The sequence below is a fragment of the Kogia breviceps genome, chromosome 2, assembly GCF_026419965.1.
Source record: "Kogia breviceps isolate mKogBre1 chromosome 2, mKogBre1 haplotype 1, whole genome shotgun sequence".
In the NCBI taxonomy this organism is placed as follows: domain Eukaryota; kingdom Metazoa; phylum Chordata; class Mammalia; order Artiodactyla; family Physeteridae; genus Kogia; species Kogia breviceps.
In genome coordinates, this window is record NC_081311.1 from 158,673,333 (window position 1) to 158,691,787 (window position 18,455).

At 40.2% G+C, this 18,455-nt stretch overlaps 1 protein-coding gene across 4 annotated transcripts in view; it reads right to left on the minus strand.

Moving 5' to 3' along the window:
* The window catches only part of STAT1 (signal transducer and activator of transcription 1), a 45,693-nt gene extending 27,888 nt beyond the window's left edge, over nt 1-17,805 (minus strand). The window contains exons 1-9 of one of the 4 annotated variants that reach the window (XM_059054655.2): nt 17,496-17,805; nt 17,128-17,280; nt 14,138-14,266; nt 13,244-13,388; nt 6,459-6,557; nt 3,232-3,321; nt 2,155-2,233; nt 967-1,058; nt 626-777 (exon numbers count right to left, since the gene is read on the minus strand). In XM_059054655.2, the coding sequence (XP_058910638.1) occupies nt 626-777; nt 967-1,058; nt 2,155-2,233; nt 3,232-3,321; nt 6,459-6,557; nt 13,244-13,388; nt 14,138-14,265 (785 nt within the window). In that variant the 5' untranslated portion in view covers nt 14,266; nt 17,128-17,280; nt 17,496-17,805. The remainder of the gene's footprint in view (nt 1-625; nt 778-966; nt 1,059-2,154; nt 2,234-3,231; nt 3,322-6,458; nt 6,558-13,243; nt 13,389-14,137; nt 14,267-17,127; nt 17,281-17,495) is intronic. The other 3 variants (XM_059054653.2, XM_067026466.1, XM_067026467.1) reach the window with 3 other exon arrangements.
* Nucleotides 17,806-18,455: the final 650 nt, after the last annotated feature.

The following is an 18,455-nucleotide window of genomic DNA, read 5'->3' on the forward strand; positions in this document are numbered from 1 at the left end:
AGACCACTATGTCTCATTAATCTTTCCTGGTGACTCCTTCCTTCATCCTCCATGAACTCTGGATGGTCTCCGCTGGAGCCCTGGCAACCTTTCACTGAACAGTTATTACCACGCCCATCTCCCGCCTCCACACTGAGAGCGCCTGACTGGCAACGACCAAGAATCATTCACCTTGTGTCCCAGGTCCTAGCCCAGTGCCTGGCATACAGCATTTCATAAGTATTTACTAGACCGATGACTGAAACGTATGGGCCACAAACTGTTATTTCATGTAAGCCTGTAAAATGCCCTTTTGTTTTTAATAAAACCTTGGGACTCAAGTTGTTAACTGTGTTGTGTGATGACCATGTCACTGGTGTGTTGGCACAAATGACAATGTCCCACGGTACACATACAGCAGGGAGAGGAGTCCTCCAAACCATGCAGAATGTGGCTGAACGTGGCCACAGGGGTAATTAACACTGTGCTTTTCAAGTGTTTCCAGGGCAAGAAGCGGTTGGACTACATCAAACTCTAAGCCAAAGGTTTGACAGAGTCCATTCAACTAACACAGCTGGAACGTGCACTTTACGAGTTTATATGGTTAGCCAGTCAGCTGCCAGTATTCTGCTTTGGAGAATCTTACCAGTTCTGCAGCTGATCAAGGCAAGCATTGGGGGGTCCCCCGATACAGGCACTCTGCTGTCTCCGCTTCCATTCCACAAGTTCATCATTAATCAGGGCTTTCTGGGTAAGTTCGGTGGCATTCAACAACTCTATTATTTTGTGAACTACTTCCTAAAGGGAGAGAAAGAGACAAAGCGAAATAAACTCATCTTTAATCACTGAATTTTATTCTTTCATCTCAACTGGGTTGCTCTAAGTGAAATGGTTATAAAAATAATTTTGCCTCTATTCCAAATTTCAAGTCCATTATTTACAGTCTGTGACAAAAGCGACATGTTATTCTGGAAAGTGAATCACTACCTTTCTCTTATTGTCAAGCATTAAATACATCTTCTGGAGTAACATCTGTTCCTGTTTCTGATCATTCTTTGCCACACCATTGGTTTCATGTTCTGTGAATTGGGAGAAACAGCAGATAAATATAAATATAAAAGAAGACAAAACCAACTGAAGCCGCCAAGATTCACGTCCATTTAGGAAAAATATGATCCAAATGCTATCTGGAGATAGGTCAAAGTTTGGTTTTTCTTCAATCATTGTTGAACAAAACAGGAAAAATGGCCTAAGTACAAAAACTGGACACACTGAAACAAAGTCCTTGTTTTCAATGACTCACGTAAATGGGAAACAGTACTGTCTGGTTCTTAAGGCACCGTCAGAATATTACCTAAATGAATATAAGTGACAAAACTCACAACCTCACAGTTAAAAAAAAATTGATACTAGAGCACCTCTGTGGCTTTAAAGAGAAGCAGACAATTAGGAAATTGTAATTGAGGTTTCTTTCTCTCATACTTTTATTCAAATTATTACTAATAATCTCTCCATTCTGCAATGGTATCCTCCTAATGATTGCTAGGGTTACAGCAGTATCCTGCTTGTTCTACACAATGCACACTTTTGGATTATTTTCAGTGGACGTCCTGTCATCATTAAAAACGAGCAACAACAACAAAATCCGAGCGAAACTGCTTTAAAACGTGAAAAATGCTGAACTTCACCTGTGGAGTATACAAATGTAGCTGGAATATTTGGAGGAACTTTAGTTATTAGGGCAGGGGAGCTCCACACACATCCGTCTATGTCCATCAGTGGGCTAGGCACAGTAAGTAGAGTGAATAGCACGTTACCAGTATGTATTAACCGGGGGCGATTTTGCCCCCCAGGGATCACTTGGCAACATTTGGAAACAGTTTTGGTTGTCACCACTGGGGACTGGAGATAGTTCTACTGCCACCTGGTGGGCAGAAGTCAGGGATGCTGCTAAACATCCTACAATGCACAGGACAACCCCCAAAACAGTTATCTGACCCAAAATGTCAATAGTACTGAGGTTTAAAAACCCTGGCCTGGGTCACCAAGAAGCCAAGACTAGCAATTCAGAGTCTTAAAATGTTTGGTAAATATGAAGGAGTATCTGCCTTTGTTATCTTGTGTAGGTAGAAAAAATTACAGGCAATGGACACTGCTTTAAATGTTAACCCTTACCTCTGTTCTGCAAGGTTTTACATTTAAAGTCATATTCATCCTGTAAATCTTCTAGGGTCTTGATTTCATGCTCTATACACTACAAGTAAAGACAGAAACAAGTTTTCCACCATACTTAGGACAAAGGCTTTAGGAGACAGATTACTGGTACTACAGGACCCAGAAAACCATGGATGCAATCCTGCCCCCTCAAAGATGGATTAGACTTGCAAAATTCTAATCACACGTATGAAATAATTTCTATCTCTTTAGCTAGTATATAATAACCTTTTTAGGAAAGAAAATATATAGCTATTTCTGGACTGGGCCACTTGATGTCTACTTTAACGAAGTGTTTCTCTCAGAGGCAGCAAGACAAAGTTGCTCCAAAAACCTGGAGTCTGGCAACACGTCGTCTGGAGCACAAAGTCAAGGCCACGCTGGTGTGACCCAGAGGCCCACAGGAGAGCCAGCCCCTCAGCAGAAGGGCCATTTCCACAGACACAGGCCCAGTGCAAGGCTGGACTCCTCACCTTTCCCCCAAACAGCACCCACAGTGGAAGGGAGTGAACACATACCACCAAGGGCACCACCTCCGTAAATGTCTGGGAAGTTTTATCTTAAAAATTATTGTGGATATTTTATTCTAATCAGAAATACATCAGAATTTCCTTGTTTGAGATGTTTTTGTTCCCCTTCCAAGTCTTAGAATAAAACAGGTGCTTGAGGAAGACCATGTTTATCCTAGGACTCTATGTAACCCCAGGAACACCCCCATTTGAGAGGTGCAGACATAAAGGGCTATTTAGAGCGGCAACAGCTAGTTTACTGGGTGATAGGGCAAAGTCAACAGTTACTGCACAATCTTGCAAGGAAGGAAAAGATAAGCTCAATGTTTGGAGGTTGTAAGGGGCCAAAAATGTCTATCTGTTCATTGGTTTCACCAATTTGTTTACTTAGGGTTTTGAACTTGAGTGAACCTTTTCTTCTCAACTTCTTAAAAGCCTGAAATCAGTTACAATGCTTACACTAGAGCAATTGAAACCTTTTTTCCTCTACAAAAAGTTACAAAGAAGTATACATTTACTAAATACTCACCATAACTTTGTCCTTCACATTTCTGACTCTGCTGTCAAGTTCCTTCTGTTTGTCTAACATTACAGTGCTCTGAATGTTCCCTGCCTGAGCCTGTAATGGAAGGTACACAGTTAACAGCCATTACTTCCTCTGTCATATTTACCTGCTGGTTATGCTCCAAAGTCAAGTCTACCTCGTGCCCCACCTAACTCCCGGACCTTCCAAAATCTCTTGCAGGCCTCCCACATGAGTGTGCACAAGAAAAGCTCAGTTCCCAAGGCCCCGGAAAATACTGGCAAACTGTTAACAAGCCTACAGAAAGACCAGGCTCAGTTCATGCCTAAAATAAATAGTATTTCTGGAATTTTCCATTCGTTCATACAGTTGCATGGGACCACACAGAAAGTTCTTTTAGTTTCTCAAGTTCTGTAGACAACATTATTCTTATTAGCCCTGTACTCATTTGTCTCAAAGCCATGCAATTCAGTGTGGTCCCCAGACAAGCAGCATCTGACCACCTGGGAGCTTGTTGGAAATGCAGAATTTCAGGTCCTAATCTGATTACTGAATCAGAAACCCCATTTTGACAAGATTCCAGATAATTCAGAGGTATATCAAAATTGAACAATACAGAGGAAGACAAATATCATATGATATCGCTTGTATGTAGAATCTAAAATAATGATGCAAATGAGCTTATTTACAAAACAGAAATAGACTCACAGACATAAAAAGCAAATTTATGGTTACCAAAGGGGAAAGGTCGGGGGAGGGGTAAATTAGGAGTATGGGATTAACATATATAACTATATTTAAAACAGATAACAAGCAAGTACCTAAATGTATAACACAGGGAACTATACTCAATACCTTGTAATAATCTATAATGAAGAAGAATCTAAAAAAGAATATATATGTGTGTGCGTACATAACTGAATCACTTTGCTGTACACTTGAACACTTGAAACTAACACAACATTGTAAGTCAACTATATTTCAAGAAAAATTTTTAAAAAACATTAAAAAATTGACCAGTACTGCCATTAAGGACTTCAATGAATATCTGCTCCTATAAAGTAATAATGAATATCCTCCCAGATGCAATGGGTATGTCTTCATCCTTGATAGCCAGAAAACAATTTGTTATTTTTATCGGGTTCACATTAAAATTATGAATTAACTCAGGGAAAGCCGATATATTTATGATATTGTTTATAATTTTTATGCTTCTAATGGCTTCCTCTTGTCAACGGCAACACCACTAATACAATGCTAAGCAGCAGTGGAAATAATGGACATCCTTGCCGTGGTTCTGACTTACTGATGGTTTTGCCAGTGAAGTAAGATACTGTTTTAGAACTAGGAGATGTATATTTTAATAGGTTAAGGAGGTATCCATCAACTTCTATTTTATTTGAATTTTTTTAAATCAGAGATAAGTGTTGGATTTTGTCATCCTTTTCAGCATATTTTCGATACCCCCAGACATCCAGGACCTTCCCTCAAATCCCAGGAAGGTCTTGTTTCTCTTGCTCGCAGCTGGGCAGTCCACTAACCTCGCTCCAAGGGTTCACCGATAAGTCAGGTGTCCTCTGAGAGGCTTAAAATGAACCTCTCCCCAGGAATCTCACATTTTTAAAAGGAGGTCAAAAGCTGACATGCCTTTGAGAACAAAGCACACCCACGAGATGGGGCTGATCTGGGAGAGCAGAAATCACCTCCTCTGCCTCCCAGTGCTGACTCCGGGCCAAATGAGGAGAGAGACGCTTAGGTACCAAGGTGGACAGTTCACTCTTCTGCCCATCTCTGCTCTTGGCTGTCCTCCCAAGTCTATCTGAGATACAGGAGCAGCCCATTGCATAATGCTGTTAAGATGAAAATCCCACAGAATAGTCAAAATTTCCTGCTGAAAGTCTCCCAGGTGCATATGCCATACTGAAGAAGGCACACCTCTCTCAGAGGAGACAGTGCAGCCAGCTTTTCCTCCTGACGGACACCTCTGCTCACTAGGCTGGGTCCAGGATGAACTAGCCAGTCTGAGTTTTGAACAAATAATATGTATGTTTAAATGCTCAGTGCAGCAAGGTGCTTTCAGCGTGGCAGGGAGACAGGAACTAAATGCCCGGGGAAGCAGCCAATTCACAAGGACTGGGGCAAATGCTCAGAAAGTGCACGGAAAACGGCATTCAATGCCACTACTTAAATTCTCTCTCTCCACCCCCCACCTCGCAATCTCACAGCACACTTTGTTAGTTATTCATTAGAGAAATGCACATAGGACACATTCCACTGCGTACTCTGGCCTTCTCCCTGTCATACTGGAATGGTCTCAGCCAGAGTAACTCATACTGCAGTGGTTTCACAACTGTCTGCCTGCTGGGTTGCTCCCACCACCCCATCAATGGAAGGCATGAATCAATGCCATGGCAACTTCAGAAAACTCGTGAACCCTAATCACCAGGACGGTTTGTTTTAGGATTAGTAAAATCATGATAAAAAAGTCTTGGTACTAGTATAACTCTGACTCATTCACTGTTTGGTTGTCTCAGATATCTAATAGGTATCTCGGTCCTATTGAAAACAAAGCTGCTGATTTTTCCATCAACCCATTCTTCTCCAAAACCTATTGTGCCCTGCAAAAGCCCTACTCCTGTCCCTTCCCTGTCTCCCCCAGCTCAGTAAACAGTATCTCTAAGAAACGCTAGTCACAAATCAGACTCACCCTCTACTCTTGGCTCCTTCTCACTCTCACATCTGATCCTTCAGTATAAGCCCTATTGGTACCACATCCAGAACATAAAGGAATCTGTCCACTTCTTCCCATCTCCATTGACTGCAACTCTACCTCAGGCACTTCCCCTCTGCTCCTTCAGTCTGCTGCAAGAACCCACTGTCTTCTGCTTCCTTTCCTGCCCCAGCACCCCAGAGGCGTCCCTGACCCTGATCTAAAGAAACAACCTGACACTCCACTATGGTCCACACAGTATCCTGCTTTACTATCTTCATAGCAACAATCACTATCTGAAAAGATTTTGTCTTTATGTTGTCTCCCTCACTCACTAGGATGACTTCCATTAGATTGGGGTCCTTTCAAAATCTCTTTATCTGTTTCTCCCCACTTCTTGGGGCTATAAAATCAGAGGGCTAGTCACCACTGCCTTGAAACAGGGCCTCAGTAGTACTTGTTGGATGAATGAATGAGTTCTTATTTCTTTATTATCTTTTGTGCTCAATTAGGAAAAAAGTACCTGATTGAATCTCTGGGCATTTTCCAAGATCTTTCTTTCCTCCTTCAGACAGTTACAGATGATCATAGACATCAGTATTGGGTCTTCCTGAAAATTATCCTAGACATGGGTTGTTAGAATAAAAATAAATTAAATTTCAGAATGTTTAAACCATTGTGTATTATACATTGAAATGAGTTTGTTCATATTCATTAAGAAACCTCACCCTAGTCAGCTGGACCCACCACCAGTCCCTCCCATCAGGAAACTTACACAAGCCTCTGAGATAGCCTCATCCACCAGAGGGCAGACACAGAAGCAAGAAGAGCTACAATCCTGCAGCCTCTGGAACAAAAACCACATTCACAGAAAGACAGACAAAATGAAAAGGTAGAGGGCTATGTACCAGATGAAGGAACAAGATAAAACCCCAGAAAAACAACTAAATGAGTGGAGATAGGCAACCTTCCAGAAAAAGAATTCAGAATAATGATAGTGAAGATGATCCAGGACCTCGGAAAAAGAATGGAGGCAAAGATCAAGAAGATGCAAGAAATGTTTAACAGAGACCTAGAAGAATTAAAGAACAAACAAACAGAGATGAACAATACAATAACTGAAATGAAAACTATACTAGAAGGAATCAACAGCAGAATAACTGAGGCAGAAGAACAGACAAGAGACCTGGGAGACAGAATGGTGGAATTCACTGTCATGGAATAGAATAAAGAAAAAAGAATGAAAAGAAATGAAGACAGCCTAAGAGACCTCTGGGACAACATTAAATGCAACAACATTCACATTATAGGTGTCACAGAAGGAGAAGAGAGAGAGAAAGGACCCGAGAAAATATTTGATGAGATTATAGTCGAAAACTTCCCTAGCATGGGAAAGGAAATAGCCACCCAAGTCCAGGAAGCGCAGAGAGTCCCATACAGGATAAACCCAAGGAGAAACACGCCAAGACACATAGTAATCAAGCTGGCAAAAATTAAAGACAAAGAAAAATTATTGAAAGCAGCAAGGGAAAAATGACAAATAACATACTAGGGAACTCCCATGAGGTTAACAGCTGATTTCTCAGCAGAAACTCTACAAGCCAGAAGGGAGTGGCATGATATACTTAAAGTGATGAAAGGGAAGAACCTACAACCAAGATTACTCTACCCGACAAGGATCTCATTCAGATTCGATGGAGAAATCAAAAGCTTTACAGACAAGCAAAAGCTAAGAGAGTTCAGCACCACCAAACCAGCTCTACAACAAATGCTAAAGGAGCTTCTCTAAGTGAGAAACACAACAGAAGAAAAGGACCTACAAAAACAAACCCAAAACAATTCATAAAATGGTCAAAGGAACATACATATCGATAATTACCTTAAACGTGAATGGATTAAATGCTCCAACCAAAAGACACAGGCTTGCTGAATGGATACAAAAACAAGACCTATATATATGCTGTTTACAAGAGACCCACTTCAGACCTAGGGACACATACAGACTGAAAGTGAGGGGATGGAAAAACTGATTCCATGCAAATGAAAATCAAAAGAAAGCTGGAGTAGCAATACTCATATCAGATAAAATAGACTTTAAAATAAAGAATGTTACAAGAGACAAGGAAGGAGACTACATAATGATCAAGGGATCAATTCAAGAAGAAGATATAACAATTATAAATACATATGCACCCAACATAGGAGCACCTCACTACATAAGGCAACTGCTAACAGCTATAAAAGAGGAAATCGACAGTAACATAATAATACTGGGGGACTTTAACACCTCACTTATACCAATGGACAGATCATCCAAAATGAAAATAAATAAGGAAACAGAAGCTTTAAATAACACAATAGACCAGATAGATTTAATTGACATTTATAGGCTATTCCATCCAAACACAGCAGATTACACTTTCTTCTCAAGTGCACATGGAACATTCTCCAGGATAGATCACATCTTGGGTCACAAATCAAGCCTCAGTAAATTTAAGAAAACTGAAATCATATCAAGCTTCTTTTCTGACCACAGCGCTATGAGATTAGAAATGACTTACAGTGAAAAAAACGTAAAAAACACAAACACATGGAGGCTAAACAATATGTTACTAAATAACAAAGAGATCACCGAAGAAATCAAAGAGGAAATCAAAAAATACCTAGAGACAAATGACAATGAAAACACGATGATCCAAAACCTATGGGATGCAGCAAAAGCAGTTCTAAGAGAGAAGTTTACAGCTAGACAAGCCTACCTCAAGAAACAACAAATATCTCAAATAAACAATCTAACCTTACACCTAAAGGAACTAGACAAAGACGAACAAACAAAACCCATAGTTAGCAGAGGGAAAGAAATCATAAAGATCAGAGCAGAATAAATGAAATAGAAACAAAGAAAACAATAGCAAAGATCAATAAAACTAAAGGCTGGTTCTTTGAGAAGATAAACAAAACTGATAAACCATTAGCCAGACTCATCAAGAAAAAGAGGGAGAGGACTCAAATCAATAAAATTAGAAATGAAAAAGGAGAAGTTACAAGAGACACCGCAGAAATACAAAGCATCCTAAGCGACTACTACAAGCAAGTCTATGCCAATAGACAACCTTGAAGAAATGGACAAATTCTTAGAAAGGTATAACCTTCCAAGACTGAACCAGGAAGAAATAGAAAATATGAACAGACCAATCACAAGTAATGAAATTGAAACTGTGATTAAAAATCTTGCAACAAACAAAAGTCCAGGACCAGATGGCTTCACAGGTGAATTCTATCAAACATTTAGGGAAGAGCTAACAGCCATCCTTCTCAAACTCTTCCAAAAAACTTCAGAGGAAGGAACACTCCCAAACTCATTCTATGAGGCCACCATCACCCTGATACCAAAACCAGACAAAGATACTACAAAAAAAGAAAATTACAGGCCAATATCACTGATGAATATAGATGCAAAAATCTTCAACAAAATACTAGCAAACAGAATCCAACAGCACCGTAAAAGGATCATACACCATGATCAAGTGGGATTTATCCCAGGGGTGCAAGGATTCTTCGATATATGCAAATCAATCAATGTGATACATCATATTAACAAATTGAAGAAGAAAAACCATATGATCATCTCAATAGATGCAGAAAAAGCTTTTGACAAAATTCAACACCCATTTATGATAAAAACTCTCCAAACAGTGGGCATAGAGGGAACCTACCTCAACATAATAAAGGCCATATATGACAAATCCACAATAAACATCATTCTCAATGGTGAAAAACTGAAAGCATTTCCTCTAAGATCAGGAACAAGACAAGGAGGTCCACTCTCACCACTATTATTCAACATAGTTTTGGAAGTCCTAGCCACAGCAATCAGAGAAGAAAAAGAAATAAAAGGAATACAAATTGGAAAAGAAGAAGTAAAACTGTCACTGTTTGCAGATGACATAATACTATACATAGAGAATTCTAAAAATGCCACCAGAAAACTACTAGAGCTAATCAATGAATTTGGTAAAGTTGCAGGATACAAAATTAATGCATGGAAATCTCTTGCATTCCTATACACTAATGATGAAAAATCTGAAAGAGAAATTAAGGAAACACTCCCATTTACCATTGCAACAAAAAGAATAAAATACCTAGGAATAAACCTACCTAGGGAGACAAAAGACCTGTATGCAGAAAAGTATGACACTGATGAAAGAAATTAAAGATGATACAAACAGATGGATAGATATACCATGTTCTTGGATTGGAAGAATCAATATTGTGAAAACGACTATACTACCCAAAGCAATCTACAGATTCAATGTAAATTGAATCCCTATTAATTCCTATCAAATTAGCAATGGGATTTTTTATCGAACTAGAACAAAAAATCTTAAAATTTGTAAGGAGACACAAAAGACCCTGAATAGCCAAAGCAGTCTTGAGGGGAAAAAAGCGGAGCTGGAGGAATCAGACTCCCTGACTTCAGACTATACTACAAAGCTACAGTAATGAAGACAATATGGTGCTGGCACAAAAACAGAAATATAGATCAATGGAACAGGACAGAAAGCCCAGAGATAAACCCATGCACCTCTGGTCAACTAATCTATGACAAAGGAGGCAAGGATATACAATGGAGAAAAGACAGTCTCTTCAATAAGTGGTGCTGGGAAAACTGGACAGCTACATGTAAAAGAATAAAATTAGAACACTCCCTAACACCATACACAAAAATAAACTCAAAATGGATTCAAGACCTAAATGTAAGACTGGACACTATGAAACTCTTGGAGGAAAACATAGGAAGAACACTCTTTGACATAAATCACAGCAATATCTTTTTTGATTCACCTCCTAGAGTAATGGAAATAAAAACAAAAATAAACAAATGGGACCTAATGAAACTTAAAAGCTATTGCACAGCAAAGGAAACCATAAATAAGATGAAAAGACAACCCTTAGAATGGGAGAAAATATTTGCAAAAGAATCAACGGACAAAGGACTAATCTCCAAAATATATAAACAGCTCACACAGCTCAATATTAAAGAAATAAACAACCCAATCGAAAAATGGGCAGAAGACCTAAATAGACATTTCTCTAAAGAAGACATACAGATGGCCAAGAAGCACATGAAAAGCTGCTCAACATCACTAATTATTAGAGAAATGCAAATCAAAACTACAATGAGGTATCACCTCACACCAGTCAGAATGGGCATCATCAGAAAATGTACAAACAACAAATGCTGGAGAGGGTGTGGAGAAAAGGGAACCCTCTTGCACTGTTGGTGGGAATGTAAATTGATACAGCCACTATGGAGAACAGAATGGGGGTTCCTTAAAAAACTAAAAATAGAATTACCATATGATCCAGCAATCCCACTACTGGGCATATACCCAGAGAAAACCATATTTCAAAAAGACACATGCACCCCAATGTTCATTGCAGCACTATTTACAATAGCCAGGTCATGGAAGCAACCGAAATGCCCATCGACAGACGAATGGATAAAGCAGATGTGGTACACATATACAATGGAATATTACTCAGCCATAAAAAGGAATGAAATTGGGTCATTTGTAGAGATGTGGATGAATCTAGAGACTGTCATACAGAGTGAAGTAAGTCAGAAAGAGAAAAACAAATACTGTATATTAACGCATGTATGTGGAACTCAGAAAAATGGTACAGATGAACCGGTTTGCAGGGCAGAAGTTTAGACACCGATGTAGAGAACAAACGTATGGACACCATGGAGGGAAAGCCGCGGGGGGGTGGGGATGGTGGTGTGATGAATTGGGCGATTGGGATTGACATGTATATAATGATGTGTATAACATTGATGACTAATAAGAATCTGCTGTATAAAAAAATAAATAAAATTCAAAAATTAAAAAAATGCAATCTCCCATTTAACCAACATGTAGTAGTTTATCATATACTTTTATGCTCTGCAGTGAGTTGGTACATTTCCAAAGGCAGTGGCTATACTTTAATTATCTTAGTAGTGAAAGGAAACAGCTGCATATATGACAATGTGGAGTCTTTAAACTTTATGTACTTACTGAGTTCAATAAAATAAACACCAGCTTTAAAGAAAAAAAAAAGAAAGCTCATCCTGCACTTATTAAATTCTACATAAGCTATTTTTGATAAAATCAAAATATTCTTTTTACGAACTGTGACAAAAGGTGCTTTAACTGTCCAATTAAGCACAGGTACCTAAAATTATTTCTTGATTAAAAAAACAAGTATTTCCATATGTAGTTCCTATAATACTTGAATTTTATTGTTCTTGGGCCCAATTATCTTGTTAGGATCCTGAGTTAATGCAAATGATACAAAAATTATCCATGATATTCCTCAATTAATTTATCTGTCGGTTCTGCTTTGAATTAGACCAAAGATATTCTTCTCAGTTTTTGTTTTCTTGTCAAAGCTAGTTTGCAAAATACCGGCAATCGTGCCTCTTTATAACAGGTATTACCAAGCAAAATCTGTAGGAGAGCAAATTTCTGTAAAGTTAATCTGGCTTTCCCACTCACTGGTATTATAAAATCATATACACATTCACAGAGGGGGAAAAAAAAGCTTCTAATTACCTAAGTTGAACAGTTTGGTTGTGAGGAATAAAACAAGAAAATGACAGCACTCACCTCCATTAAAACAGAAAAGTTCCAGTAATACAGAAATAAAAATGGTAGCCAGGCTTAAGGGATGCTGGGAGTACTTATGAAGAACTCCCAAAACTCTGCAGCATACTCTCTCCTGTGTGCAACTCCCTTTGACTTTTTCTTCCAAGGGAGGGCAACTTCAGCAGAAGCATGGCAAGGTGGAGTCAGCTCCAATTCACCACCTCACTACTGAGCCTTTAGAGACGTCAAAACTTTCAACACTTTCTGGACTTACTCTTCATCTGTATACCAAGCACTTAGACTGGACTCATCACTAAAGCTCCTTTGAGCTTTAACATGTTACTACAGCTTACTGCTCTTAAAATAAAACACTTTTTCTTCAATTTAAATATCAACGGCTTTTAATAAGACAAGATCATAGCATTGAATTTCTCTCAGAATTCCTTATGTCTAAGTGATACCCTTCAGTCTGAATACTCCTTACATGTTTACAAAATGAACTGATATTTTATTTTACTTCTGCTATAAAATATTAGCCACATAACGGTAGTTTAGTTATAGTGTCTGTACTTTTCTAAATACCAATGAGTGTGTTTTCAATAGTATTTGCTGAATGAAAATAATTCTTATGGAAACATGGAAACATTTCAACTTAAACGCAAAAACCAGGTCATACCTGAAGATTACGCTTGCTTTTCCTTATGTTATGCTGCAACAGAAAATTATTCTCCAAAGAAAAGCGACTGTATTGATCATCCAGCTGCGATAGGAGGTTGTGAAAACGGATGGTAGCAAATGAAACATCATTGGCGGCGTGATCCCTAGGAGATTCAAAATTTACACATTTCATTTAGATACTACTTTAAAAGGACAAAATAAACACTGCTTTCCATGTTGAAATGACTAAAAATAATTTAAAGTGTTTTCTTGGGTTTTATTTCCTTCTTTTGAAACTGCCATTGCTATTAGCAGCAGTCTGTACAATATTTCTATTATATACAATTAGCATGAAAAATTCTAGCACTCCAAGACTGTGCACAAAACTGTTAATGGCGATTATCTCCGGGGGCAAAAATTCAACAGGGGCCTTCACTTTCTACGTCAAATACTTTCAGAACATTTGAAATATTTGCAATGAGCAAACAATAAATTGTAAATAGAACATATACCAGTTTTAAGAGATATTTCCTTAATTTTTTTTTTTTACTTTCTTCATACTTCTAATCAGTGTTCTACCAAAACTTGGCTTTAATTATTACTTTTAACTTACCTCTTTCTATAACCTGGATACTAACTTGGAAATAATTGGTGTCAGCATTATCTAACTTGTGCAAAGCATTTAGGAGGATGTATAATTAAATCAACAAATACATAAAATTAATGACTAATGCATTTAGCTTTCTAGAGACACATGCCATTTTTCAAGGCAACACTCTTTTCTGCAACAGGTAATCCCAATGGCAACTGATGAGATTCATCTTCGAGTCAATGTAGTTCCAAGCCACTTAATCAACAAGTTATTTTAAAAGTGTAGAAAAACTCCTTCTTCTGTCAAGTGAGTTTTCCTTACCAGTCTTGCTTTTCTAGCCACTGTGCCAGATACTGTCTGATTTCCATGGGAAAACTGTCATCATAGAGCTGGTGAACCTGCTCCAGGAATTTGGAGTCAAGCTGCTGAAGCTCATACCACTGGGACATCCTATAGGGAAACAGAATACAGATCACAAATGGAAGCCCACAGCTCCAAAGAAAGCCTGTCTAGCATTGTGCTTCTTCTAAATATCTTGTTTATAATTAAAAACATAATTTGTCTTTGAAATATACTTTTAAAATGGTGTCTATATGTCAAAGCCTGTTTTTTAATCGAGTTTTGGGTCAAAGTTTTTTTCTTCTCCAAAAAACACATCTTCAGGTCTTTGCTCAAATGCCAGCATCTCAGGGAAGCCTCCTCCGGCCACCTTATTTAAATTGACACCACCTCTCACCTTGGAAAACACTATCCCTCCTCGCGGATGTATTCTTCTCCATCGCACTTACCACCATCTGACCTACCACATATTTTCTTTTTTATTTTGATTAGTGTCTGTTTTCCCCGCATGAAGGGAAGGATTTGGGAGGGGGGGGAGGTGTTCACTGCTGTATCTTCAGAACAGTGCTGGGCATACAGAAGGTGTTCATATGCCTTTAAAATGAATCTGCACTTTTATCAAATAAATCAATGGAAAACACTAATTAGATTTGCTTTAGGACAAATCGCAAGAACTCTCCCTGAAATTGCTTTTATAAATTATAGAACATTTGTAATTTAAGCCAAAGAATTTTAAACTGGTGTTTTATATTTTATGATTCATGCGATTAAAATGAATTATTTTTGATATATATCTTCTTTTTTTTTTTTTTGGTCACATTGCACGGCATGCAGGATCTTAGTTCCCCAACCTGGGGTCAAAACCGTGACCCCTGCAGTGGAATCGAAGAGTCCTAGCTACTGGACCGCCAGGGAATTCCCAGGTTATATATCTTTTAAAAGAGATATATTTTCCTCTTTGCCTACTGCAAACAATAAGTCTGCACAAGAATTCTTAAACCTAAGTAATAATTTTTAAAGACTGAAACAACATTGTTAAATGTAATCTGAAAGGATAAAATAATACTATCTCTTTGGGTAACAGCAAGTCAACTTTTACATAGCAGTTCTGAAGATTAAAAATTAAAATACCTGATTTAAGTCCGAACATCCATTAGGAAAATTGAAAGCCTCTCTTCACCATAGCGTAAATTAGGATTTACATCAGCGCACAGCTGACAACATTCAGAGTAGATATAAGTGAACCTTGTCCTACCAGCCCTGAGGAAGAGGTCTGGATTTTCAAGCAGGGCGTGGAAGAGCATACGCATGCTTGTTGGCAAGCATACCTGTGCAGGCATGAAGTCATGTCTACTCCACAAATCTCCTTCCAAAGGAATGTAAGGATGTGCTGAGGCTACAAAGCTAGTTACCATCACAAATACCAGTACGAATGGACCCAAGTCCACACCTTTGCTACACTTGCTGTAGCAATTTGATTTTTCACTTCGAATTTATTTTACTTGAGTGGAAGACTCTAAATCTTTGGCGCTCTCCCTCCCTACTAGATGTCTAATAAGGATATGCCTAAAGCAAGTATGCTGGCCAGAGTGTCAACCAGCGGGGACTGCAACACCTCTTTTTAGGTGAGTGACCTCAAGTGATTCACTTCCTTTTCAACAGGGTGGTTGTTTAAGACTGAATGACCTAATACAGATACAGCACCTGGTACAAAGCAGATGTTCAATAAATTCATGCTAACAAATCCAGAAACCATTCCCTCTTCTCACAAAACTTGTTACCAGCACAGGGAGTGGCAAGACCATCCTCCAGTCACCTGACTTCTTCCTCTCCATTCGCAAGACCTCCAACCATCTTGCCTCCAACACTTTCCCAATCTGGCCTTCTGCTGCACATTGGGTTTTGACCACATCATTCTCTAGTTCAAAATTGCTACAGTTTGCCCATTACCTGGCTGATTTCCACTCTGACCCTATTTTCATCCATTAACAAAGCAACCCAGTCACCAAATTACCTACTTTTTTTTCTGCACTGTTCCAGCTGTCACTCACCCTTGAAAACAGCTTTTCCACATTCTGCCTCTCTAAATTCTACCAGCTTTCAAAGGTAGGTACAAATAGCCCTTCTTCCATAAGCTGTCTGAGACTCACCCAGAGACAATTAAGCTTTCATTAACGTGTGCCTCATTACATTTTGTATCTCTATTAGAGCATCAGTCCCTGTCTTCCTTAAAAATCTCTATGATGTCTCCCCTGCAGCATGTAAGCTTCAGAGTCGCTGGGACTGTCTTTTTTTTTAGACATCGTCTGCACTGTGGACAGTGTCCTGCACATATTATGTCCTCAGTAGTAGTAGTCTGTTGGGGCTTCCCTGGTGGCGCAGTGGTTGAGAGTCCGCCTGCCGATGCAAGGGACACGGGTTCGTGCCCCGGTCCGGGAAGATCCCACATGCCGCGGAGCGGCTGGGCCCGTGAGCCATGGCCGCTGAGCCTGCGCGTCCAGAGCCTGTGCTCTGCAACGGGACAGGCCACAACAGCGAGAGGCCCGCGTACCGCAAAAAAAAAAAAAAAAAAAAAAAAGTCTGTTGAATTGAAATCTAGTAGATTTCAGATTGAATTAGACAGTAAAGGGCAAACCATATTGTGGTCCAACAAGTTTGAGTCCTGCATAAAAAAGCAAACTGGATTGTGCTGGAGGCTCAAGTCTTATTTCTGTCCCATAAAAACAAACTATCCAACTTATACAAACAACATTTAAAGCACAATCACACACCTGTTTTTCTTCCCCCAAACTCTTTGGTACTAGTCAGAATTTGTTTTAAAGACTAATTATATTACTTGGGTGTCTGCAGGAACTAATTATCACTTTTACATTCCAGGCGCACATTAAGCTCTTTTATCCTTAAATACAGACATATAATTAAGTTCCAAAGTCACATACTCATTCATTCGTTTCCGCGAACATTTTACCAACCTGTCACCTTGTGCCCCAGCGAAGGGCTGCGGATTCAACACAAGCAGCAGCTACACACAGCACGTCAGATGCCAAGACTGCTGGGTTTGCATGCACAGGGTGCGAGCGTATAACTTAGCTCTCTGGGCGTGGCACACGGCAAACGAAAACTTTCTGCGGAGAGAAGAAAACATGACTCTTGTGGAAGGGGCGGAAAAGAGAGAAAAATGAGGGTAAATGGGAAGATGCAGCATTTTCGGCGGGGGAGGGGCACAGGATTCTATTTCACAAGACATTTTTTACTACCAGAGCACGACTGGCTGGGGCAACCGTGCCATCACCGAAAACAACACCTGGAATACGCGTTCTTTCCCGGATAACGGATTTACCTGTCAGCACTTTAAAGCCCGCCCTCGCCGGGCATCCGGCCGCTGGGCCCCGACAGCTGAGGTCCAGGAACGTCCCACCCCGGCACCCGGAACCTCACGCCCACTCACTCTGCGCTCCGGATCCGGCAGAGGTGGGCGAGGGCGCGGCCGTGCTGCCTCTCCCGGGCTCGCCGGGTCTCCTCTGCTCTTTCTGGGGTCTGACCGGCGTGGTCCGGGGTGCGACCGGGTCTCTCCACGAACTCAGAGCAGCAAAGCAAAAGTACCACCGGGAGAAAAGGTGGCGCCAGACGCCCCGCCTTCTTCCGCTCCCGCCAATCACCGGGTTGCTGCCGCTCTCGGCCAATCGGACGCGGCTGTTCCGAGCGCGCGCCGCCTCCCCCCCGGGGCCACTGCTCTGCCAACACACTGGGTCTTTCCTTAGAATTTGGGGAGGGCCCCCCCATCTGGAAGAGGTGAATCTCCGGTCTGTGTTGCAAGTTGCGGGTTATGTTTACACATGTTTTAGAGAACAACTAAAAGGAAGTTATGTGTTTGCAGAGGCCCAAACTTGGAGATCTTTATATCAGCCCCAAACCTGAGAATTCGAGGCAGAGGACACAGGTGGAGACGTTGTCATTCTAGATGCTCGGCTTAGCAGCTGACCTCCATGTTGGTAAACCCAGAGGACGCTTTTCTGTCCTCACCTTACTTGACCACTCAGAAACCTTCTGCGCAGTTGACACCTCCACCCTTTAACACTTCTTCCTGGGCCATGATGCTGACACACTTTGCTTGCTTCTTCCTACCTCTCTGCTATCCTTTCTCCATCCTCTGCTCCTCCTCCGCCACCAAACCGTTCAATATTAAGTGTGGTCAGGGTCCGGATCTTGGTCTACTTTACCTACAGTTCCCAGGCTGTCCTGTGAAGACCTCATCCACAGCTTCAATGTCCTTCTAGATATGTAGAACTTCTACACCGGT